Source organism: Mustela nivalis (assembly GCF_964662115.1).
Source record: "Mustela nivalis genome assembly, chromosome: 10".
NCBI classification, from domain to species: domain Eukaryota; kingdom Metazoa; phylum Chordata; class Mammalia; order Carnivora; family Mustelidae; genus Mustela; species Mustela nivalis.
In genome coordinates, this window is record NC_139029.1 from 38,864,921 (window position 1) to 38,891,361 (window position 26,441).

The following is a 26,441-nucleotide window of genomic DNA, read 5'->3' on the forward strand; positions in this document are numbered from 1 at the left end:
ACAAATGTTTCTCCTCTTTCTGTCTTTCTTTCTTTATGAAATTGAAATTATATTATTTTTATTTTTTTTTAATATTTGAGGAAACCAGAATAGTGAAAAGAAATAGGAAAAGGATAAAGGATAATAAACACTCATGTAATCTACTAAATACATATTTTTGGTCATATAAGCTTCAGATCTATAATTTTTTAATAATAAAACATTACAGATAGAGTCTGTTTATGTTCTATCCTTAGTCCTATTCCCTTCATTCTCTCTCCAGACACAACAAATATCATGAATTTAATGTATTTTAATGCTTCTATTACAGTAATTTTTAAAAAATATATTATTATTTTGTGTTTTTTTTTAAATGTGCATACATGGAATCAATATATAATTGGAATAATTGAATACAGATTTAGGGGAATTTCTTTTTGCACCGAACATTATGTTTTTCAGTTCTGTTCATGCTGATGTATACATATCTTGCTTATTCATAAGTCTTAAGTGTTAACCTTGATGAATTTTCACTGAACACACTTTTGTGACCAGCCCCTAGCTCAAGAAACTGAACATTACCAGCATTCTTGAACTCCCCAAATACCCGTGTTTGAATTTTAGGTTGGCCTTCTTTTGCCCAACATTATTTTGAAATAGTTGTAATCTATTCTTTCCTATTTATAGAATATTTTTTTTCTTAAGTCAATTTTTAAAAATTCATTCACTCAACTATTGATGGGCATTTGTATAGTTTCTAATTTGTGGCTTTCTTAAATAGTGATGCTATAAACATTCTAGTACATACTTTTCTGAATGCATTTCATTTTTGGTATATGTGTAAAATTGTTGGGTCATAGCTATGCACCTTTTCAACTTTAATATAGAGCCAAACAATTTTCCAAAGTATTGTACAAAACTCCATTTGCTCTGATAGTAAATGAAAGTTCAGGTTACTCTTCCTCCTTGGCAACAATTAACATTTTCTGTCTTTTTCATCTCAGGCATCATATAGAGTTGTTATCTTGTGGTTTAATTAGAACTTTCTTAATAGTTAATGAAGTTTTCATACATTTATTGACCATTTAGATATTCTTTATTATGATATACTTAAATATTTAGCATCCTTACTTGATTTTTTCTAACAAATCTAAAGATAATCTAAAGGTAATCTAAAGGTCTTTATTCTCCACCCAATCTAGATAAGGAAGGACCTTAGCAATAACTATTGTTCCCTCACGTAGTAGTTGTGTGCCTTCAAACAAGTCTCTTAACCTTATTTTGCTTCAGTTGTTTCTACGTCTGTAAAATGAGGAAATAATAGTACTTAACTCAGAGTTGTGCGAATTAAATGTGTTTAAATATTTAATACACTGAACAGTGCCTGGCAGGGAGTACTTACTATATGAATGTTAGTTATTGTTATTGTTGTTGTTGTTATTGGCAAAAGGATAGACAATATATATCAAGGGGACAGAACAGAGATTCAAGAAACAAACTGACACAGATATAGCTACTTGATTTTTGATAAGGGTGCAAAAGCAACTCAGTGAAAAAGGATAGTTTTTTCAGCAAATGGTGTTGGAACCACTGGATATACATATCCAAAGGAGAAGAGAAAAGGAACTTGACCCATGCATTATACCTTATATAAAAATTAATTCAAAATGAATCATAAATGTAAAACATAAAACTATAACTCCTTTATAGGAAAACATAGGAGAAAAATCTCTGTGGCCTGGGTTAGGCAAAGATTTCTTAGATAATACCATAGCACAAGGAAAATATAATATTTCCTCTGTACAAGGAAAAACTTAATAAATTAGACATTACCAAAATTTAAAAGTTTTGCTCTGTGAAAGACACCCTTAAGAGAACTGAAAAGACAAGCCATAGACTTGGAGAAAATATTTCCAAATCACGTATCTGACCAAGGACTTGAGGAATTCTAAAATATCAGCAAAGATTTAAACAAATACTTCACTGAAGAAGACATGTGGATGACAAATAAGCCCAAATGAAGTGCTCGACATCATTATTCATTAAGGATATGCCAATTAAAACCACAGTGAGATACCACTGTACATCTACTAGAATGACTGAAATAAAACTAACAAAACCAAGTGGTGGCAATGATACAGAGCAAGTGAAACTGTCATATAATGCTAGTGGGAAAGCAAGATGGTACAATTTGGAAGGCAGCTTGGCAGTTTCTTACACATTTAAAGATATGTTTGCTACATGACCCTACTGAAATAAAAATTTATGTTCAAACAAACATCTTTATGCATAAGTATAGTAGCTTTAATCTAACAACCTAAACTGGAAACAACCAAATGTCTCAGCGGGGGAATAAACAAACTGTGGTACATCTGTAAAGTGGAATGTTACTCAGGAATAAAAAGAAACTGTTGATACATGCAGCAGTGTAAGTGAATGTCAGAAGCATTATGCTAAGTGAAAAAAGCCAGACTCAAAAGGCCACATGCTGTATGATTCCATTTATATGAAATTCTGGAAAAGGCCAAAAGTATAAGGATGGAGAATAAACAATGATTGCTAGCAATCAGTGCTTGGCTGCTAAGAGGCAGTATGAGGATTTTGGATGGTAATGAAGTGTCATGTAAGTTGGTTATGGTGCTGTGACATATTTTTGTATTTGTCAAAACTTACAGAACAGCACACACACAAGTAAATGAATATTACTATATAAATTAAAAATTTTTTAAAAGTAAAATCCTTCTTAGGTTAATTCCCTGAATATTACTTCTCTACTACTCCTGTATTTTTTCTTTTAGGACCCCTATTACTTTTATATTATATTCCCTTAATCTTTTCCAATCTTATATTTCCTTATATTTTTTATTCCTTTATGTAATTAGATGAGTTTCTTAGTGTTATATTTCATCTCATTAATTGTGTTCAAAACAGAATTTATCTTAAATTTTTTGAATTTTTCATTTTCCAAGGTTCCTTCTTGGTTTTCTGTTAGTGGTTCAGGAACCCCCTCCCTCAGAGATTTTGTTAATGTAGAGTCATTCACAGTGCCAAAGGATGATTTGGTCTAGGTCTTGCCTCAGTGATTTTTTTCTGCTGCTTCTAACTAATTCTTGCTTCCAGATCTCAGTGCTGCTTATGCCTGTGGTTTTAGCCTCTACTTATTACTCCGTGTTGCTTTTATTTATTTATTTTGTCTATAGAAATTTTTATCTTTTTTTAAAAGATTTTATTTATTCATTTGACAGAGATCACAAGTAGGCAGAGAGGCAGGCAGAAAGAGAGGGGAAGCAGGCTCCCCGCTTAGCAGAGAGCTCAGTGCGGGGCTCGATCCCAGAACCCTGGGACCACGGGGCCTGAGCCAAATGCAGAGGCTTTAACCCACTGAGCCACCCAGGCACCCCAGAAATCTTTATCTTTTTTCCCATAGTTTTATTTATTTAATCTCTACACACTATTTGGGGCTCAAACTCATGACCCCAAGATCAAGAATCACGTGTTCTTCCAACTAAGCTGGCCAGGGGCCCTTAGAAATCTTTTTTATCTTATATTTGAGTATGACAGTGTCTTTTTAATATTTAAAAAATATGCATTTTATCTATCTTGCTTTTACCAATGAATACTATCTGATATTTCATTATACCACTCTGCCAGTGATTCTCAAGTGGGACAGTTTTGTCCCCCAGAATACATTTGCCTGGAGACGTCTTTCATACAATGCATAGGACAATCCCTACAACAAATGATCTGATCCAAAAGATCAATAGTATTGATGTTGAGAAACCCTGCACTAAATAAAGAATATGGTATTTTTCATATGTAACATCATCATAAGTTATTTAATTAACTTCCTTATATGCAGTTGGAAGGTTTTTTCTTTGTATTATAAGTATCACTTTGATAAATAGCCTTCTATAACTTTTTGGTACCATTAGTTCCCAAATGTACACATTTTCTGGACCCTTTGAGAGGCATTATCTTGGAAGCTGGAAATTACATAGGAAACAACAAAAACATGGGAACAACAAAGTCTTTATAATGTCATATGTTTAATGGAACTTATAATATGTTCACACATAAAGATATTCCATTAGTTTTTATTTTTTTTTATTGACATATAAATATTATTTGCTTCAGGGGTACAGGTCTATGGTTCATCAGTCTTACAAAATTCACAGCACTCACCATAGCACACACCTTCCCCAATGTCCACAACCCAACCACCCTATCCCACCCCTCGCTTATCCCCCAGCAACCCTCAGTTTGTTTCCTGAGATTAAGAATCTCTTATTGTTTGTCTCCCTCCCCGGTCCCATATTGTTTCATTTTATTTAAATTCCAGTTAGTTAACATACAGTGTAATATTAGTTTCAGGTGTACAATTTAGCGATTCAGCATTTCTATACAACACCCAGCACTCATCACAAGTGCATCCTTAATTCCCATCACCTGTTTAAACCATCCTCCCATCTGGTCATCATCAGTTTGTTCCCTATAGTTTTATACCTTTAAACTCTTTTTCCCCAGGTACTATGCAGCTGACCCTTGAACAATATGGGTTTGAATTGTGCCGGTCCACTTATATGTAGATGATTTTCAACATAGTACAGGACTATTGATGTATTTTCTCCTCCTTATAATTTTCTTAATAACATTTTCTTTTCTCTAGTTTATTGTAAGACTATAGTATGAAATACGTAGAACATACAAAATGTGTTAATCAACTGTTTATGTTAATTGGTAAGGCTTCTGGTCAATAGTAGGCTGTTGTTTATATATGTATATACATAAGTAGTTAGGTGTTGGCAGAGTCAAAAATTATATCTGCATTTATGAGTGTACACAGTTTGGTACCCCTAATCCTCATGTTGTTTAAGGGTCAGCTGTACTACTAAATTGTTTTAAGGCCCTTTATGTTCTATACAGCTTTCTACAAAAGCTTCCTACAGCTTGCTTTATGGTTAGGTTTCACATTTCACAATCTTAAGGAATACTTGACCAACCTGACTATAAATACCTCATGCATTCTTTATTCTTAATTCTTTGCAGTACATACTAGTATTAAGATGATTTGTAGTAGGGATAAGTTAATAGAAAAAAACAGGACTGACTTTAATCTGCTGCCTAATCTCAGTTTAGTTCCCTCTCTTACCTAGACCTCAATTTTTTTCATCTGTAAAATGAAGGAGTTATAACACATAATTCCTATAGGCTTTTCCAATTTTAAACCTGTGATTTGCTATTATTTTATATTGCTTTTATTTAGCTTTTGGCCGTGATCTTTTATTGTTCCTGGGATAAAATAGAGATAAAAACAAAGTTCCTCATATTTGTTCTTTATTACCTTCCATCTACCTTCTTATAGTGATTGATAATACAGATTTTATTGTCTTATTGAAGGACTGCAAAGACTGATACTGGAAAAATAATTTGAAAATGTACAGCTAGACTGGGAAAGGAGAAGGCTAGATTAAAAAAAAAAAAAAAGGTGACAGCTGTACAAAAAAAATCTAGGTATCAAATTGAGGCAGGGTCAGAGATATGCACCCTGAGCCCTAATAACCATGAGACCTTGTGTTGAAATTTGTTAGAATTGCACAGGAGCCTAGAATTCAGGTTTTCGAACTTCCTGGTTAATGTTTTAACACTACAGTATATCATATCATTCAAATTATTATGTCATTTAATTTTACCTACAGAATGAAGATACATGCATGAAATAATCTTTTATAATTTATTTGTGTAGGTTTTTTTAACCACTTAACTTATTTTCTGGCTGCTGGTGCTGTTACTTTGGGAATTGGTTTCTTTGCTTTGGCATCAGCTTTGTGGTTCCTGATTTGCAAACGAAGGTAAGGTTTATTAGAATGTTTAACTTTTTTTCCTTTTAAAAATTCAGTGAAAGACTTTTCCAAATGGTATTAAATAACTATAATAGCACTGATTCTGTAATTTGAGGTTTGGTTATAGACACTTTGATTGGGAAGGGAAAGCTTTACATGTTTAAAATAGCCCAGAAAGACACATCCGACTAGTGTAATAGTCTGAGTACTGTAATAGTAATCTTCATGCATTAAAATTCTAAGAAATAATGAAATATATTTTATTCTCTGGAAGACATGTTCAAATTATAAGTCGAGAAATTTTTAGTTTTTTATTTCCTTTTTTTAAAGATTTTATTTATTTATTTGACAGACAGATCACAAGTAGGCAGAGAAGCAGGCAGAGAGGGAGAGGAGAAAGCAGGCTCCCTGCTGAGCAGAGAGCCAGACGAGGGGCTCAATCCCAGGATCCTGGGATCATGACCCAAGCCAAAGGCAGAGGCTTTAACCCACTGAGCCACCCAGGCACCCCATAGTTTTTGATTTCTAATTTAGAGGTTAAAAACATTACTGGGACAAAAAGACTCTTTTTTTTTTTTTTTTTTTTAGATATTTAAGAGAGGAGCTGACAGAATCCTCTGGTATAGTCTAAATGTAGTCTTTTGCCAGAGACAGAAAACCCTAAAATTTGGTGGTTTTGATTATTTTGTTGAGTAGTTGCTTTGTTTGATGTTTAAAAATGTAAATTGTAGCACGTTCTTGCACATACTCTTCCAGGATTCCCTATCTTAACCAATGACTACATACTATCTATTCATTTGCATAAGTCAGAAAACTGGAAATTCACTTACTCATTCTTTTAACAAATACTTATTGGTACCTGCCATTGTTCTTGGTACCATGGATATAACTGTGAATAAGTCAGACAGGGTTTCTGTTTCATAGACTAGCAGTGCCACTGGGAGGAGACAGATAATGAAAAATAAAGTGGCCAGGGAATGTCTCTGTAAGTGGGCAGTATTTAATCTGATATTGGAGTTAAAAGAAGGAACCAACCATATGAAGACTTTGTCAGAGAGCTCTGTAAGCTGAAGGGATAGCAAGTACAAAGACCCCACGTGGAAATGTCCTTGGTATTGTTCAGGAAAGGGAAAAAAGGCTAGTGTACAGACTGTAGTGAGTGAGGGAAATAATGATGAAATTAAAGATGTAGATGGAGGTTAGATCACATAGCATGTTGTGGGCTAGAATATGGAGTTTGGATTTTGTTATTTATGCCATTGTAAGGTTTTAAGCAGGAGAGTGACTTTATCAGCATAATAATGGCTAACACTGGGGACTTAAATAACTATAATAACCTAGTGGCCACTGTTCTAAATGCTTTATATGTGATCTCATTTAGAATTCATAACCAGACCATGAGGTAGCAGTAATGTTTTCTCCCTTTTAAGGACACTATAATGTCACCTATAGATGATTTACACTTTTATAACACTTTTTAAAATTTGAGATATAATTCACATACACTATAGTACATAGATTTTAAATGTACGAGGATGAATTTCAGCATATATATTCCCATATCAGCACAACCCCGATCAAGATATACAAATTTCCATCACCCTGGAAAGTTCCCTCATGCTCCTTTCCAGTTGTCACTCCCCACCTCCCACTCAGAGACAGTCATTATTCTGATTTTTATTACCAGAGGTTAATTTTGCCTAGTCTTGAGTTACGTGTAAATGGGATCATATGGACTTTATGTTCGCATTTTTGCCTTAACATAATATTTTTGAAATTCATTCCTATCTTTGTATTTATCTATATTTCATTCTTTTTATTGATGATTTTTATTAATTGTATAAATACACCTCACTTTATTCTGTTAATGGACAATTGGATCATTTCCAGTTTTTAGTTCTTAGGAGTAAGGCTGCTATGAACGTTCTTGTACAATCTTTTTGTACATGTGCTTTCACTTCTCTTGGGTAAATACGTAAGAGTAGAATTGCTGGATCATATTAACTTTGTTAGCAAATTGCTGAACAGTTTTCCAAAGTGAGTATATACTTCTACCAGTAATATTTGAGAGTTCTAATTCATATTTTCAAAAGGTTTTTCTTACTTCTCTGTGAAGACTGTATTTAATTGAGCAAGAGTGAAAGCAGAGCAAGTTAGGAGGCTATTGCATAATCTAGGTCAGAGACTTAGACTAAAGGAGATGAAAAGAAGAGGTTGGATTTGAGGTGTATTTTGCAGGTAAAGTTAAGAGGGCTTGTTTGGTGGATTGAGTGAGGTAAGGAAAGATAAATGAAATGGAGAATTAATGCCAACACCTACCTTTTTACCATGAGCAATCGAGTAGTTGATAATGCCAATTACTGAGATGGGAATATGATTAGATTGGGGAGCAAGTTGAAGGAATAGTGATAAACTAGGAGTTACATTTTGGAAAGTGTTTTGGACATCCATTAGAAATATCAAATACTCAGATACACATGTAGGAAGTTCAGAAGAGAATTCAAGCCTGAAGATTTAGGATATCAATGTATAGAGGGTATCTAAGGTCATTAGAACTGGGTGAGACTAACCAGGGAGTAATTTTTGGAAGAAAAGCACCTAGGACTATGCCCTTCAGCCCACCAACATTTAGAAATCTAACAAAAGAATAGGAAGAATCATCTGAAAAGGAAGAACAGAAAGATGTGCTGTTAAGGAAATCAAAATTAGAAAATGTTTCGGGGTTGCTGGGAAGATGGCAGAGGAGGAGGGCCCTAGGCTCACCCTGTCCCATGTTTACAACTGGATATCATTCACATCCACGTCAATAAACTGGAGAGTGATTCTAAGACTGGCAGAACAAACTCCACAACTAAAGGTAGAAAAAAAGCTGCATGAGAGAGTTTAGGAAGAGCAGATATTGTGGTCAGGAGCTACCCACAGGAGGGAGAGAGCTGCAGACTTGGAGAGGGAAAAACACCAGGAAGCCCACACAAAGGAAATGAATCCCCATAACGTCTGGCCTTGAAAACCAAAGGGGCTGAATTCTGTGAGTTCGTATCACCAGCAGGACTTGGAGCCTAGAGCTTTAAAAGTCAGAGGGCTAGTGATAGCCCATAAAGAGTCCCCACCCTTAAAGAGACAAGGGCCCAAGGAAAGGCAACATAGAAGTGACAGCTTGCTGATTGGAGGGAAATCTATTTATACCAATTTCAGAGAGTATTGGGGGATTTCTCTGGGAACAAAGGAGCTGGCAGTTGCCATTTTCCTCTCCTGCCCCCTAGCATAAACACAGAGTCAACTGTAGGAGGTGGTGCTGCCCAGGCACTTGGCAGTACCACCTATTGGTACTGAGCCCTGCCAACAAGTTCTCCTGAGCACTTGCCAACTCCAAGCCTGCTGATCTCAGCTCCAGGCTCAGTGTAATTTTTGTTAACGCTGTGCATGCTGCACCCATCCATGCCTCTACATTCTATGCCCCCATGGTCATCACACTTTGGGGGATCCAGCTTAGAACTAGTGGGTCAATGCAAAGTTTACTAACACTGCAAATGCCATGCCGAGCCACCAAGTGTTCCAGGTGTCCTCCACCACCATCCTTAGTCACTGTACCCCCAAGAGCCACTTGGCTGTGGGAGGTCTGGCCTGGGACTAGGGGTTCAGTGCAAATTTTGCTAACATCAAAAGTTGCCCCAAGCCTTTCTGCTATCATACCCTCTCAGAGCTGGCCTACCTGGGTCTCACTAATATCATTGAGAGCAAGCATAGTTCACAATGGACAAAGAGTCAGTGAGATGTCTGGACAAAAATGAAAAGTGGCTCACACCTTAGCAGGATACAAGCAACAAACATAGAAGACTCCTCTGAAGAGCCAGTTTCTGGTAAATAGGGGACACTGCACTCAGGGGCACTACAGGACCTCTTCATAAAGCCACTACTTTCAAGAATAGAACACAGAGCTGACTTTTGTAACACACAGAAACATACACAGAGAAGTAGACAAATGAGGAAACAGAGTTGCAAAAGGAAGAACAAGAAAAATCACAGCAGTATATCTAAGAGAAAGAGAAGTAATAATATGCCTGTTACAGAATTTAAAGTAATGATCATAAAAATACTGGACTTCAGAAGAGGGTAGAGGATATCAGTAAGAACCTTGACAAAAAGATTAAAAATAACATATCAGACATGAAGAACTCAATAAAAGAAATTAAAAATAAAATAGATGGAATAAGTAGTAGTCTACAGGAAGCAGAGGAATATATCAGTGACCTGGAGGAAAGGATAATGGAAAGCAATTAAGCTGAGCAGGTGAGAGACAAATAAATACTGCATAATGAGAACAGACTTACAGAACTCAGTGGCTCCTTCAAGCATAATAACATTCATATTAGAGGGATCCCAGAAGGAAAAGAGAGAAAGGCAGGCAGGAAATGTATTTGTGAAATAGCTGAAGACTTCCCAAATCTGGGGAGGGAAACAGAAATCCAGATACAGGAGGCACAGAGATCCCACAACAAATTCAACTCAAGAAGCAAGAAGGTCCACACCAAGACACTTAGTAATTAAAAAGTCAAAAAATAGTGATAGAGAATTTTAAAGGTAGCAAGAGAAAAGAAGACAGCTACATACAAAGGAAACCCCAAAAAGTTATCAGCTGATTATTTAACAGAAACTTTGTAAGTTGAAAGAGGATAGCATAATGTATTCAAAGTACTGAAGGGGAACATTCTGCAGCCAAGAATGCTTTGCCCAGTGAGGCTATCATTCAGAATAGGAGAGATAGTTTCCCAAACAAACAAAAGTTAAAAGAACTCCTGGCCACTAAACAGCCCTACAAGAAATGTTAAGGGGGAATCTGAGTGGAAAGCAAAAACCATAAGTAAGAATAAGAAAAGTAAGAATCACAAAATAAAAAGATGTAAAAAATCACGCAAAATGTCTGAAATGTAGAAGGAAGAGAAGTAAAAAATGAAATTAAAATCAAGCAACCATCAGCTTAACATAGACTGCTTTATGCAAAAGATGTTATGTATAAACCTAATGGTAACTACAAATCAAAAAACAATAGAGTAGATATGCAAAAAATAAAAAGTATGGAACCCAAATATATCACTAACTCCCCCCAGCAAACCATGAAAGAGAGAAAGAAAATAATCAGAAAAAAATTACAAAAACAACCACAAAAAAGTAACAAAATGACAATAAATACTTAACAATAGTTACTTTGAATGCAAATGGACTAACTGCTCCAATAAAAAGATATAGGGTGAAAGAGTTTATAAAAAAACAAGACCCAATTATAGGCTTCCTACAAGAGATTTATTACAGGCCTAAAGACACCTGTAGATTTGAAGTTTGGAGATGGAGAAACATTCATCATGCAAGTGGATGTCAAAAGAAAGTCAGAGTAGCAATACTTACGTTGGACAGACAGACTCTAAAATAAAGTCTGTAAAAAGAGGCAAAGAAGGACACTATATAATAATAAACAGAACCCAACAAGAATATATAGCAATTGTAAATATTTTTTATGCACCCAACATGGGATTACCCAAATACACAAAACAGTTAATAACAAACAGAAAGGAAATATTCAATAGTAATACACCAATAGTAGGGGACTTTAGCTTCCATTTACATCAGTGAACAGATCATTCAAATAGAAAATCAATGATGAAACAGTAACTTTGAATGATACACTGGACCAGATGGATTTAATGGATATATTCAAAACATTTCATCCAAAAGCAGCAGAATACACATTCTTTTCAAGTGCAAATGGAGCATTCTCCAGAATAGATCACATGTTAAGACCTGAAACAAGCCTCAACAAATTAAAAAAGATCAAAGTTTTACCATGCATATTTTCTGACCATAATGCTATGAAGTTAGAAATCAATCACAAAATATCTGGGAAGATTTTGGGAAGATCCACAAATACATGGAGATTAAATAATAAATAAATACTAAACAATGAATGGGTCAACCATGAAATGAAAGAAGAAATAAAAAACTACATAGAAACAAATGAAAATGAAGACAGAATAGTCCAGGGCACCTGGGTGGATCAGTTGGTTAAGCGTCTGCCTTTAGCTCAAAGCATGATCTTTGGGTCCTGGGATTGAACCCCAGGGTCAGGCTCCCTGCTCCCTCCCTCTCTCCCTCTGGCCCTCCTCTCTGCCTGTGCTTGCTCTTTCACTTTCTCTCTCTCTCCCAAATAAATAAACAAAACCTTAAAACAACAACAACACACAATTGTCCAAATCTTTGGGATGTAACAAAAGCAATTTTTTTTCTTTTTCTTTTTATTGTGGTGTTAGTCACCATGCAGTACATCATTAGTTTTTGAGGTAGTGTTCCAAGATTCATTGATTATGTATAAAACCCAGTGCTCCATGCAATACTTGCCCTAAATACCCACCACCAGGCTCACCCATTCCCCAGTTCTTCCCTTAAAACTCTCAGTTTGTTTCTTGGAGTCCACAGTCTCTCATGGTTTATCTCCCCCTCCAATTTCCCTCTCTTCACTTTTCCTTTCCGTCTCCTAATGTTTTCCATGTTATTCCTTATGTTTCACAAATAAGTGAAACCATATAATAATTGACTTTTTCTGCTTGACTTATTTCACTCAGTGTAATCTCCTCCAGTCCCATCAATGCTGATGCAAAAATTGGGTATTCATCCTTTCTGATGGTTGAGTAATATTCCATTGAATATATGGACCACAGATTCTTCATTCAGTCATCTGTTGAAGGGCATCTTGGCTCTTCAAACTGGGGACCAGTTTGGCTATTGTGGACTTTGCTGCTATGAACGTTGGGGTGCATATGGCCCTTCTTTTCACTACATCTGTATCTTTGGGGTAAATACCCAGTAGCGCAATTGCAGGGTCATAGAGAAAAGCAGTTATTTTTTAAATATATCTTTTATTTTTATTTTTTAGAATGGGAAAGAGAGGAAGAGAGAGAGAAAGGAGGGGCAGAAGGAGAGAGAGAATCTTAAGTAGGCTCCACTCCCAGCACAAAACCTGACACAGGGCTCAATCTCACAACCCTAAAATCATGACCTGAGCCAGACTAAGGATTAGATACTTAACAGACTGAGCCAGGCAGCCACTCCCCAGCAAAAGCAATTCTAAGAGGGAAACTCATAGCAATACAAACCTACCTCACAAGGCAAGAGAGACCTCACACCTAAAGAAGCTGGAAAAAGAACAACAAACAAAACCTAAAACCAGGAGAAGAAAAGAAATAATAATAAAGATTAGAGTAGAAATAAATGATATAGAAAGTAAAAAAAAAAAAAAAAAAAAAACACAGATCAATGAAACCAGGACCTGGTTCTTTGAAAATAGATAAACCTCTAGGCAGACTCTTCCAGAAAAGGGGGTGGGGAGAAGGATTTTAAACAAAATCACCAATGAAAGAGGAGAAATAACAACATCCCAGAAATGCAAATAATTGTAAGAATATTATGGAAAACTATATGCCAATAAATTAGACAACCTAGAAGAAATGGATAAATTCAGAGAAATATAACCTACCAAAACTGAAGCAGGAGGAAACAGAAAATTTGAACAGATCTTTTACCAGCAAGGCAATTGAATCTATAATCAAAAAACACCCAACAAACAATAGTCCAGGGGCAGATGGCTTCACAGTTGAATGCTACCAGACATTTAAGGAAAAGTTAATGCCTGTTCTACTCAAACTATTCTAAAAAATAGAAGAAGGAAAACTTCCAAATTCATTCTGTGAGGCCAGCATTATCCTGATACCAAAACCAACTAAATACACCACAAAAGAGAACTACAGACCAATATCTCTGATGAACATAAATGCAAAAATCTCAACAAAATGCTAGCAAATAAAATCCAACAATACATTAAAAAAGTCATTCACGATTACCAAGTGGGATTTATTCCTGGGATGAAAGGGTGTTTTTTTTTTTTTTTTAAGATTTTATTTATTTATTTGACAGAAATCACAAGTAGACGGAGAGGCAGGCAGAGAAAGAGATGAAGGGAAGCAGGCTCCCTGCTGAGCAGAGAGCCCAATGCGGGATTCGATCCCAGTACCCTGAGATCATGACCTGAGCCGAAGGCAGGGGCTTAACCCACTGAGCCACCCAGGCGCCACAAAGGATGTTTCTATATTCAAAAAATAATGTTATACATCTCATCAATAAAAGAAAGGATAAAAACAGTGATCATCTCAATAGCTGCAGAAAAAGCATTTGACAAAGTACAACACCCATTCATGATAATAATCCTTTAAAAAGTAGGCTTAGAGGGAACATACCTCAACATAATAAAGTTCATTTATGAAAAACCCACAGCTGTTATCATTCTCAATAGGGAAAAACAGAGTTTTCCCCCTAAGGTCAGGAACAACACAAGGATGTCCACTCTTGCCATTTTTATTAAACATAGTGCTAGAAGTCCTAGCCAAAGCAATCAGACAACAAAAAGAAATAAAGACATTCTAAATTGGTAAGGAAGAAGTAAAACTCTCATTATTTGCAGATAATGATACTATATATAGAAAACTCTAAAGACTCAACCAAAAAACTACTAGAACTGATAAATGAATTTAGTGAAGTCACAGGATACAAAATCAATATGCAAAAATTTGTTGCATTTTTATACATTAGTAATGAAGCAACAGAAAGAGAAATTAAGAAAATAATCCCACTTACAACCACACCAAAAACAATAGAATACCTAGGAATAAACAAAGAGGTGAAAGACCCATACTCAGAAAGCTATAAAACATTGATGGAAGAAATTAGAGACAGAAATGGGAAGACATTCCATGCTAATTGCTTAGAACAATTGCTAAAATGTCCATACGACTCAAAGCAATTTACAGATTTAATGCAATTCCTACCAAAACACCAACAACATTTCTTCATAGAACTAGAACAACAACAACAACAAAAAAAATAACAAAATTTATATGGAACCACAAAAGACCCTGAATAACCAAAGCAATTTTGAAAAAGAAAAAGCTGGCGGTATCACAATTCCAACTTCAAATTATGTTACAAAGCCATAGTAATCAAAACAGTATGGTACTGGTATAAAAATTGACACATAGATTAATGGAACAGATTAGAAAACACAGAAATAAGTCCCAAATTTTGTGGTCTTTTAATCTTCGAAAAGCAGGAAAGAATATCCAATGGGAAAAAGACCATCTCTTCAACAAATGATGTTGGGAAAACTGGACAGCCACATATAAAAGGATGAAACTGGATCACTTGAAGAGAGCACAGGCATTAATTTCTCTGACATTGACTATAGCAACATTTTTCTAGATATGTCTTCTGAGGCAAGGGGAATAAAAGAAAAAATAAGCTATTGGGACTACATCAAAATAAAAGCCTTCTGCACAGCAAAGGAAATAATGAACAAAACTAAATGGCAACCTATGGAATGGGAGAAGATAATTGCAAATGACATCTGATAAGGGGTTAGTATCCAAAATATATAAAGAATTTATACGCTTCAACACCCAGAAAACAATTTAAAAATGAGCAGAAGACACAGACATTTCTTCAGAGAAGACATCCAGATGTCCCACAGACACATGAAAAGATGTTCAACACCACTGCTCATCAGGGAAATGCAAATCAAAACCACAATGAGATATTACCTCTCACCTGTCAGGATGCCTAAAATCAAAGAAACAAGAAACAAGTGTTGGAGAGCATGTGCAGAAAAAGAAACTCTCTTGCACTGTTGGTGGGAATGCAAATTGGTGCAGCCACGTTGGAAGACAGTATGGAGGTTCCTCAAGAAATTATAGAGCTACCCTATGATCCAGTGTTTGCACTACTGCGTATTTACCCAGAACTAATTCAAAAACATGAATTCAGAAGATACATGAACCCCTCTGTTTATTGCATTATTTATAGAAGCCATACTACGAAAGCAATATAAGTTTCCATTGAATGATGAATAGATAAAGAAGGTGTGGTATAATGGACAATGGAGCATTATTCAACCATTAAAAAAATTTTTTTTCCATTTGCAGTGCAAAGTGAAGCTAGACAGTATAATGTTAAGCAAAATAAGTCAGTCTGAGAAGGACAAATACCATATGATTTCACTCTTATGTGAAATTTAAGGAACAAAACCAAGAGCAAAGCACAAGGTTGGGGGGACCAAGAAGCAGACTCTTAACTATAGAGAACAAACTAATGGTTATCAGAAGGGAGGTGAAGGGGAGGATGGGTGAAACAGATGAAGGGGATTAAGGAGTGCACTTGTCATGATGAACATTGGGCAATGTATAGAATTGTTGTATCACTATATTTATACCTGAAACTAAGATAACATTGTATGTTAACTATACTGGAATTTAAAATTTAAAAAAATAAATAGAAAGGAAAAAATTAGAAAATGTTTCAAGAAGGAGGAGATGATGATATTGAAAGTGCTTAAGAAGTTGAGAATGATTATGGAGAAATAATTTTTGAATTTGGCAACATGGAAGTTATTGACGACCTCTAACAGTTTTGGTGGAGTGATGAGTTCAGAAGCTCACATTTGAATAAAACACGGGAGGTGAGAGAATTGAATCAATATAGACCTCCCTTTAAGGAAGGTGTTGTTTTCTGTTTTGTTTTGTATTGTTTTGTTTTTGGTGAAGGGGAGTTCACAAATGGGAAAGTAACTGGAAGAGATTGTGAGGGCAAGAAAGAGGTTTTTTTTCCTCTTTAAAAATTGAAGACATGCTTGATTATCTTCCTCTCTCATTCCCACTTCCCTCAAATTTGAACCATCACCAAGTTCTATTTAACCTCATAAATCACCCAAATCTATTCTTTTCTTTTACCTCTGTTACCATCTTATTTATCATTATTCTTCACATAGATTACTGCAGTACAATAATAACTGACTCTCTACCTACACTATTATTCTCATTAAATCTCTTTTCCACACTTGAGCCAGACATTTTCCAAATACATATATAATCAACTTACCAGACCATTCCATCCATCCCCACTATATTATAAAGGACTTCCGATTGCTTTTAGGATAAAGACAAATGGCATGACTTTTGAGGCCTTACATGGTCTGCCCATTTCATCTCCCACTTTACTCTTGCTTTCACTGTTTCTGCTACACTGTCCTAATCTGGCCTTTATGTCTTTATCTTGATATTATTTCTGACTGAAATACTTTCTTCTACAACTCCCTTCCTCTACAACACTCTGCCTAATAAATTACTATTTCTTCAAATGCCCAATTCAGTCTTTTCCTCAGAAAAGCCTTCTCCCTGACTCTCTAACCAGATTAATTCCCTTTGTTGCATAGTCCCACAGTACAACAGGTACCTTTCCTTGATAGCTCTTTCCAAAGCTGTAATTTTTCATTTTCTTGTCAGCATTTTATTAATGTCTGCCTTCCTTAATAGTGTTTAACCTCCACAAGAGCAATAATGGTTCTATGAGGGTAGTGGCTGTGCTTTTTTTTTCCTTGCCACTATATATCCAGCACCCAGTGTAATGCCTGACCTATAGCAAGTACTCACTAAATATTTGTTAAGTGAACTTAATTCAATGAATGAGTGAATCCTGGTTGCCTAAACCACATTAAGTAGTGAAATACAGTCTCTTAAATTAACTTAGAAGTTTTCTAGTACTTCTGTATGAAGAAATGGCAATCAGCATTATTTTTTAAATTGGTAAATTTGGAATGACTATTAGAAACTACATTTCCTTATGCTTAATTATCTTTGATCAGCTGGATTTTACTTGCTGCTTCGGTATTTTTAACGGTCTCTCAAAATTGTTTGTGTTGCATGGGTAAGGTCATGGGTACACTTGCATTGTAAGTCATTAGTTTCAATCCAGTTTCCTTCTATTTAATTTTGCCAGATATATTATTCAGTAAAAAACTGATGAATTAATTTCATTTCATTCCTTTGTCATAGAAGACAAATTTATGAAAAGACTAGTTAACATTAAACTAGATTGATGATCTCACAACCAGAAAGATGGATATCAAAAAATCGTGGTTAATTTCAAACTGGAAATATTAATCCTGCATAAAAAGTGGCTTAATTTACATTCTATGAATAAAATAGGTCTAGTAAAATCAGTAACATATGAAAAGGGAATATATATGTTGATCGGTGTTTTAAAAATAAATATATGGGGGGGGAAGCAAGATGGCAGAGGTGTAGGAGATGTAAATTTTGTCTGGTCCCAGGAATTCAGCTAGGTAGTTATCAAAACTTTCTGACCACCTACAAATTCAACAGGAGATCAAAGAAAAGAATAGCAGCAATTCTATGAACAGAAAAGCAACTACTTTCTAGAAGGTCTCTTCTCATTTGTTTAGTGTATATTTTTCTGATGTCATTGTTACCCTTTTAAGATTTTCTTCTCTCATTCATCTATTCTTCTCTGGAAAAAATGATAAAATGGAAAAATTCATCTCAAAAAAAAAAAAGAACAAGAGGCAGTACCAACTGCTAGGGTCCTAATAAATAAGAACATTAGTAAGATGTCAGAACTAGAGTTCACATGGCAACTATAAAGATACTAGCTGGGCTTGAAAAAAGTGGAGAAAGTACTAGAGAATCCCTTTCTGGAGAAATAAAAGAACTAAAATCTGACCAAGTCAAAATAAAAAAGGCTATTAATGAGGGGCAATAAAAAATGTAGGTTCTTTCTGCTAGGATAAATGAGGCAGAAGAGAGAATTAGTAATATAGAAGAGCAAATGATGGAGAATAAAGAAGCTGAGAAAAAGAGAGATAAACAACTACTGGATCACAAAGCAAGAATTTGAGAGATGAGTGATACAATAAGACAAAACAATATTAGAATAATTGGAAATCCCAGAAGAAGAAGAAAGAGAGAGGGACAGAAGTTATATTAAGAAGAACTTCCTTAATTTAGGGAAGGAAACAGGCATTAAAATCCAGGAGGCATAGAGAATCCCCCTCAAAATTAAGAAAAATAGGTCCATACCTCATCATCTAATAGTAAAACTTACAAGTCTCAGAGACGAAGAGAAACTCCTGAAAGAAGCTCAGGACAAGAGGTCTGTAACCTACAACAGTAGAAACATTAGATTGGCAGAAGACCTATCCATAGAGACCTGACAGGCCAGAAAGGACTGACATGATATATGCAGAGTGCTAAATGAGAAAACTTGCAGCCAAGAATACTAGATCCAGCTAGGCTGTCACTGAAAATAGAAGGAAAGATAAAAATCTTTCAGGACAAAGAAAAATTAAAAGAATTTGCGAACACCAAACCAGCCCTACGAGAAATATTGAAAGAGATCCTCTAAACAAAGAGAGAGAGCCTAAAAGTAACATAAACCAGACAGTAACAGAGACAATATACAGTAACAGTCACCTTACAAGCAATAAAATAGCACTAAATTCATATCTTTCAATAGTTACCCTGAACGTAAATGGGCTAAATGCCCTAGTTGAAAGGCACGGCTGTCAGATTGGACTAAACACACACACACACACATACACAAAAGACTACACACACAAAAGACTCATTGATATGCTGTCTGCAAGAGACTCATTTTAGACCCAAAGACACCTCCAGATGTAAAGTGAGAGGGTGGAAAACCTTTTACCATGCTAATGGACATTAAAAAAAAAGCAAAACAAAACAGAACCCTGGGGTGGTGATCCTTATATCAGACAAATTAGATTTTAAACCAAAGACTAATAAGAGATGGAGAAGGACACTGTAGCATACTTAAAGGGTCTATCCAACAAAAAGATCTAAAAATTGTAAGCATCTATGCCCCTAACATGGGAGCAGCCAATTATATAAGCCAATTAATAACAAAATCAAAGAAACACATTGACAGTAATACCAGAGTAGTAGGGGACTTTTACACCTCCCTAGCTGAAATAGATTATCTAAGCAAAAGATCAACAAGGAAATAAAAGCTTTAAATGACACACTGGACCAAAGGGAGTTCACATATGTATTCAGAGCATTCCATCCCAAAACAACATAATACACATTCTTCTCTAGTGCACATGGAACAGTCACCAGACTAGATCACATCCTGGGTCACAAATCAGATCTCAACCAGTACCAAAAGATCAGGATCATTCCCTGCATACTTTTGCACCACAATGCTTTGAAACTGAAACTCAATCACAAGAGGAAAGTTGGGAAGAACCCAAATACATGGAGGTTGAAGATTGTACTAAAGAATGAATGGGTCAACCAGGAAATTAAAGAAAAATTTAAAAAATTCATTGAAACAAATGACATTGAAAACAACAATTCAAAACCTTTGGGATGCAGTAATGGTGCTCCTAAGAGGGAAGTATATAGCAATACAAGCCTTTCTCAAGAAACAAGAAAGGTTTCAAATACACAACCTAACCCTGCACCTAAAGGAGCTGGAGAAAGAATAGCCAAGAAAGCCTAAATCCAGCAGAGCAGAAACCAATGAAATAGAAACCAAAAGAACAGTAGAACCAATCAACAAAACTAGGAGCTGGTTCTTTGAAAGAATTAATAAGATTGATAAACCCCTGGCCAGATTTATCCAAAAGAAAAGAAAAAGGACCCAAATAAATAAAATCATGAATGAGAGGAGAGATCACAACCAACATGGAAGAAATACAAACAATTGTAAGAACATATTTATGAGCAACTCTATGCCAATAAATTAGGCAATCTGGAAGAAATGGATGGATTCCTAGAACATATAAACTATCAAAACTGAAACAGGAAGAAATAAAAAACCTGAACAGACCCATAACCAGCAAGGAAATTGAAGCAGTAATCAAAAATCTCCCAACAAGCAAGAATCCAGAGCCAGGTGGCTTTCCAGGGGGAATTCTACCAAACATTTAAAGAAAAATTAATACCTGTTCTTCCAGAGATGTTTTGAAACATCAAAAAGTCACAATGGAAGGAAAACTTCCAAACTCTGAGTCCAGCATTACTTTGATCCCAAAACCAGACAAAGACCCCATCAAAAAGAAGAATTACAGAGCAATATCCCTGATGGATATGCATACAAAAATTCTCACCAGAATACTAGCCTATAGGATTTAGTAGTACATTAAAAGGATTATTCACCACAACAAAGTGGGATTTATTCCTGGGCTGCAGGGTTGGTTCAACATCTGCAAATCAATCAATGTGATACAATATATTAGTAAAAGAAAGAACAAGAACCATATGATCCTCTCAATAGATGCAAAAAAAGCATTTGACAAAGTACAGCATCCTTTCTTGATTAAAACTCTTCATAGTGTAGGAATAGAGGAAACATACCTCAATATTATAAAAGCCATCTATGAAAAACCCACAACAAATATCATTCTCAATGGGGAAAAACTCTTAGTTTTTCCCCTAAGGTCAGGAACACAGCAGGGATGTCCACTATCACCACTGCTGTTCAACATAGTACTAGAAGTCCTGCCTAAGCTATCAGAAAACAGAAAGAAATAAAAGCCATCTGAATCGACAAGAAGACAAACTTTCACTCTTTGCAGGTGATACAGTACTTTATGTGGAAAACCCAAAAGATTCCACCCCAAAACTGCTAGAACTCATACAGGAGTTCAGTAAAGTGTCAGGATATAAAATCAGCATATGGAAATGAGTTGCATTTCTATCACCAACAAGACAGAAGAGAGAGAAATTAAGAAGTTGATCCCATTTACAATTGCATCCAAAACCATAAGATATCTAGGAATAAATCTAACCAGTGAGGCAAAGAATCTGTACACTGAAAACTGTAGAATACTCATGAAAGAAATTGAGGAAGACACAAAGAACTGGAAAAATGTTCCATGCTCATGGATTAGAAGAAAAAATATTGTTAAAATGTCTATGCTACTTACAGCAATCTATACATTCAATGCAATCTGTATAAAATACCATCAACTTTTTTCACAGACTGGAACAATTGATTCTAAAAACTGTATGGAACCAGAAAAGACAAATTAATGTTGAAGAAAACCAAAGGTGGTGCCATCAGAATTCTGGACTTCAAGCTCTCTTACAAAGCTATAGTCGTCAAGACAGTATGGTACTGGCACAAAAACAGACACATAGATCAGTGGATCAGGATAGAGAACCCAGAAATGGACCCTCAACTCTATGGTCAACTAAACTTTGACAAAGCAGGAAAGAATGTCCAATGGAAAAAAGACACTCTCTTCAACAAATGGTGTTGGGAAAATTGGGCAGACATGCAGAAGAATGAAACTGGACCATTTCCTTATACCACACATAAAAAAAACTCAAAATGGATGAAAGACCTAAATGTGAGACAGGAATCCATCAAAATCTTTGAGGAGAACACAGACAGCAACCTCTGTGACCTCAGCCACAGCACGTTCTTCCTAGAAACATCGCCAAAGACCAGGGAAGCACTCAGCATAATCTCTGAGTGAAATAAGTCAAGCAAAGAAAGTCAATTATCATATGGTTTCACTTACTTGTGGAACAAAGGAAATAACATGGAGGACACTAGAAGAAGGAAAAGAAAAGTGTATTTTATGGTGACTAACATAAAACAATAAAAAAAATGACAAGGGAAGCAGGGCAAAAGTGAACTTTTGGGACATCATCAAGATAAAAGATCTGCATAGCAAAGGTAACAGTCAACAAAACCAAAAGACAACTGACAGAATGGGAGAAGATATTTGCAAATGACAAATCAGATTAAGGGCTAGTATCCAAAATGTATGAAGAACTTATCAAACTCAACACCCAAAAAACAATCAAGTCAAGAAATGGGCAGAAGACATGAACAGACATTTCTCCAAAGAAGACATCCAAATTGCCAGCAGACACATGAAAAAGTGCTCAACATCATTCCACATCAGGGAAATACAAACCAAAACCACAATGAGATACCACCACACACCAGTCAGAGTGGCTAAAATGAACAAGTCAGGAAATGACAGGTGTTGGTGAGGATGTGGAGAAAAGGGAACCCCTCCACACTGTTGGTGGGAATGCAAGCTGGTGCAGCCACTCTAGAAAACAGTGTGGAGCTTCCTCAAAATGGTGAAAATAGAACTACCCTGTGACCCAGCAAGTACACTGCTGGGTATTTACCTCAAAGATACGAATGTAGTGATCTGAAGGGGCACTTGAACCCCAATGTTGTTAGTAGCAATGTCCACAATGGAAACTATGGAAACGGGCCTAGATGTCCATCAATAGATGAATGGATATAGAAGATGGTATACATACACACACAGACACACACACACAACAGAATATTGTGCCTCCATCGAAAAATGAAAGTCATTTGCAATGACTTGAAAGGAACAAAGGGTATTATGCTAAGCAAAATAAGCCAATCAGAGAAAGACACTTAAATGATCTCACTGATATGAGGAATTTGAGAAACAAGACAGAGGATCATAGGGGAAGGTGGGAGAAAATGAAACAAAACAAAACCAGAGAGAGAGACAAACCTTAAGAGACTCTTAATCTCAGGAAACAAACTGAGGATTGCTGGAGTGGAGGGACGTGGGAGGGATGGGGTGGCTGGGTGATGGACATTGGGGAAGGTATGTGCTATGGTGAGTGCTGTGACCTGTGTAAGACTTATGAATTATAGATCTGTACCCCTGAAACAAATAATACATTATATGTTAATAAAAAATAAAAATAAATATTAATATTTCTGATTTTAAACCTTTATGTATAACTATTAGAAATAACATTATAATGGAACTCATGTTTGATAATATTCTCTATAAAATATTTTTCAGAGAAATATTTCGAAATTCCAAATTTAAAGCAATTGATGAGAGATGCAGGCAAAGATCATCAAAGGGAAAGATTAAACCTCATTCTCATTGTGTCTTTATTTCTCGAAATTTTCATACTGGAGGATTCCTATCACAGGTAGTGTATGATGTTTTATAGAAATATTTTCAAATAATTTATTTGATACTATGTCACTAACATTGTTGTCTTTAAATCTGAAAAACAGTAGCCATTGTTTTCGATATGAGAGATAGTAATATGGAGCTAAATTTAAATTACCCAAACTAGTTAGTTTTTATATTATAGGAAAATGAAAAACTAAAACTAAGAAGTAGTTGCTTCTCTATATCTCTAGCCTAAGAACCTATACTCCTCATATTAGGATTATTACAGGGATGAAGAAAAATTGCATAAGAAAAACAAAACAAAATTGCCAGGCTTAACAGAGGAAAGTGATTTGGAAATAAGAGGAAACTCAGAAAACCAAATAATCTAAAAAACCAACTAACTGAAATTAAGTACTACTTAACAAAGATTTATTAAGATTTCAGTATATTCTAAGCTCTGGGACCCCCCCATTAAGGATGATAAGTTATCCTTAGTGTAGTACAAGTGGGAAAGGCAGACACATAGTTAACTTTCTGTTATGTGGTGTCAAAACAGTGTTATATGGACAAAGTAAAACAGGAGAGATACCAGTGGAAATGTAAAACTATGATATAATTAAACAAAACAAATATTAGTGGTTTATAGCATCATCATTATGATTATAGCATTAATTTTAAAAAGCAGAAAATTGATAGAATATCAAGGTTTCATTGTACATATTGAATATTGAACTCATGTTCAACTCAATGTTCATTTGCTGAATAAATATTTTTCAAGTGCCTTAAATATGACAACACTAGGTTTGGCACTGAGGCTACATAAATAAGATATGAGTTCAGATCTAGATGAGCCCAAAGTTAGTAGAGAAGAAAAACATATAAAATAAAAATTACATCATAATATGGTAAGAGCCACAGAATTAAAGAAATGCAGACAAGGGAGCATAAATTGAGAACGCCTTCACAGAGAAGAAATTTTTAGTTGGATTTTGAGAAAGGAATAGAAGTTTGCCAGGAGGAAAGGACATTCATTCTATGTTCAAAGGCTTGCAGGTATGAAAGTAAGTAACATGTTCAGTAAAAATGTTATAATGTTTGGGAGCTAAGGTTCATAAAGGGAAACGGTGGGAAAAGGTCCTGGAGATGAGGTTTTGAGAAACCTTATTTACAGCGTAAAGATTTTGGATTTTACTCCACAGACTTTACAGATCCACTGGAGGCAGTATGGGATTATAGTCAAGAGCATAGACTGAAGAGCCAGTTGATGCAGTTTCAAATCCTAGCTCAACCACTGCTAGCTGTGTAATCTAGGCAAATTACTTACTGTGTGTCTGTTTCCTCATCTGCAAAATGGGGATGATTTAATCTCTATAGAATTGTTATGGGAAGTAAATGAATTAATATGTAGAAAACACTCAGAATTGTGCCTGCCCACATAGTGAGCACCATACAAGTTTACCATTATGATTACCGGGAGATTTTAGGCAGGTGGGTTTAATGATCAAATCAATTCTAAATAGTTCTTTCAAATGGAAGATTGTTTGAAATTGAGATTATATTGCAGAGAAATGTTTAAATGTATTTACTGAGTACCCATCACATGCTAGGCATTTTGCTGGATACTGTAGTACAATGATGTCTTCATACCTAATGATAGATACAGATAAACAAAATGTCATGAGTACTATGATGGAAGAAGTACATATATAACAGTACCATTAAACTGTTTATTGTTCATTCAACAAATACCTAATAGAGTCCTATATGCCAGGCACTATTCTAGGCAATTGGAAATTTGGTAGTGAACAAGAAAAACAAGAGTCCCTGTTTCCATGAGATTTATAGACTAATGGGAGAGATAAATAATATACAAAAATATAGAATATTATTCAAAATTATTGATAGTGATAGGAACCTAATTCAGAAAAAAAATAGTATAAATCATAGTATGAAAACAGGGTATGAAAAGAATAAGGTAGTACTGACTTCAGCCACAATCATTTCAGGCAGTACAAAAGGATTTTTCATATTTTCCTTCTTTTTCTCATCTCAATTTCTGCCTGTGTATTGGCCTCTTCCTCACCTCCTAGAGACAGGCAGGCAGGAGGATGAAAATTATAATGAAAGATACAGCTTAATGGATAGAACTAGAGCTGCATTTCTAAAATGTATATTGTGAAATACTGCATATAAACAATAGAGTACCCACAAACAATTTAAAGACTAATAAGTGTAATTATTTATACCCACCACTCAGAATAAGAAATAGAATATTACCAGTACCTTTGAGGTGTTCTGAGCCTTCATTTATCTCTTACAGTCTGTACCCCAGCCCTTCACTGCAACTATCTTATAATTGCAGTTAACCATTTCTTTGCTTTTCTTTATGATTTTACCAATGTATTATTAGATTTTACATGATTTCAGACTCCATGTCTAATATACTCTTACCTTTTTGTGCAACATTATGTTTCTGAGATTTCATCCAGGTTGGTGCATATACCCATAGTGCACTATAGACTTTTTTTTTTTTTTTTAAGATTTTATTTATTTATTTGACAGAGATCACAATTAGGCAGAGAGAGAGAGGAGGAAGCCCCATGCAGGGCTTGATCCCAGGACCCTGAGATCATGACCTGAGCCAAAGGCAGAGGCTTTAACCCACTGAAGCCACCCAGGTGCCCCACATTATAGACTTTTTTTTTTTTTACAGTATTCCAGAGTATGAACTGACCAAATTTTGTTTGCAAATAATCAAAATTATAATTAAAAGACCTCGAATAGCT

The 26,441-nt window shown here is 35.3% G+C and overlaps 1 protein-coding gene across 1 annotated transcript in view; it reads left to right on the plus strand.

Moving 5' to 3' along the window:
- The window catches only part of LOC309842195 (uncharacterized protein C1orf185 homolog), a 44,355-nt gene that overhangs the window by 9,738 nt on the left and 8,176 nt on the right, over positions 1-26,441 (plus strand). The window contains exons 2-3 of the mRNA XM_082686155.1: positions 5,723-5,828; positions 23,551-23,686. Coding sequence (XP_082542281.1) covers positions 5,723-5,828; positions 23,551-23,686 — 242 coding nt within the window. The remainder of the gene's footprint in view (positions 1-5,722; positions 5,829-23,550; positions 23,687-26,441) is intronic.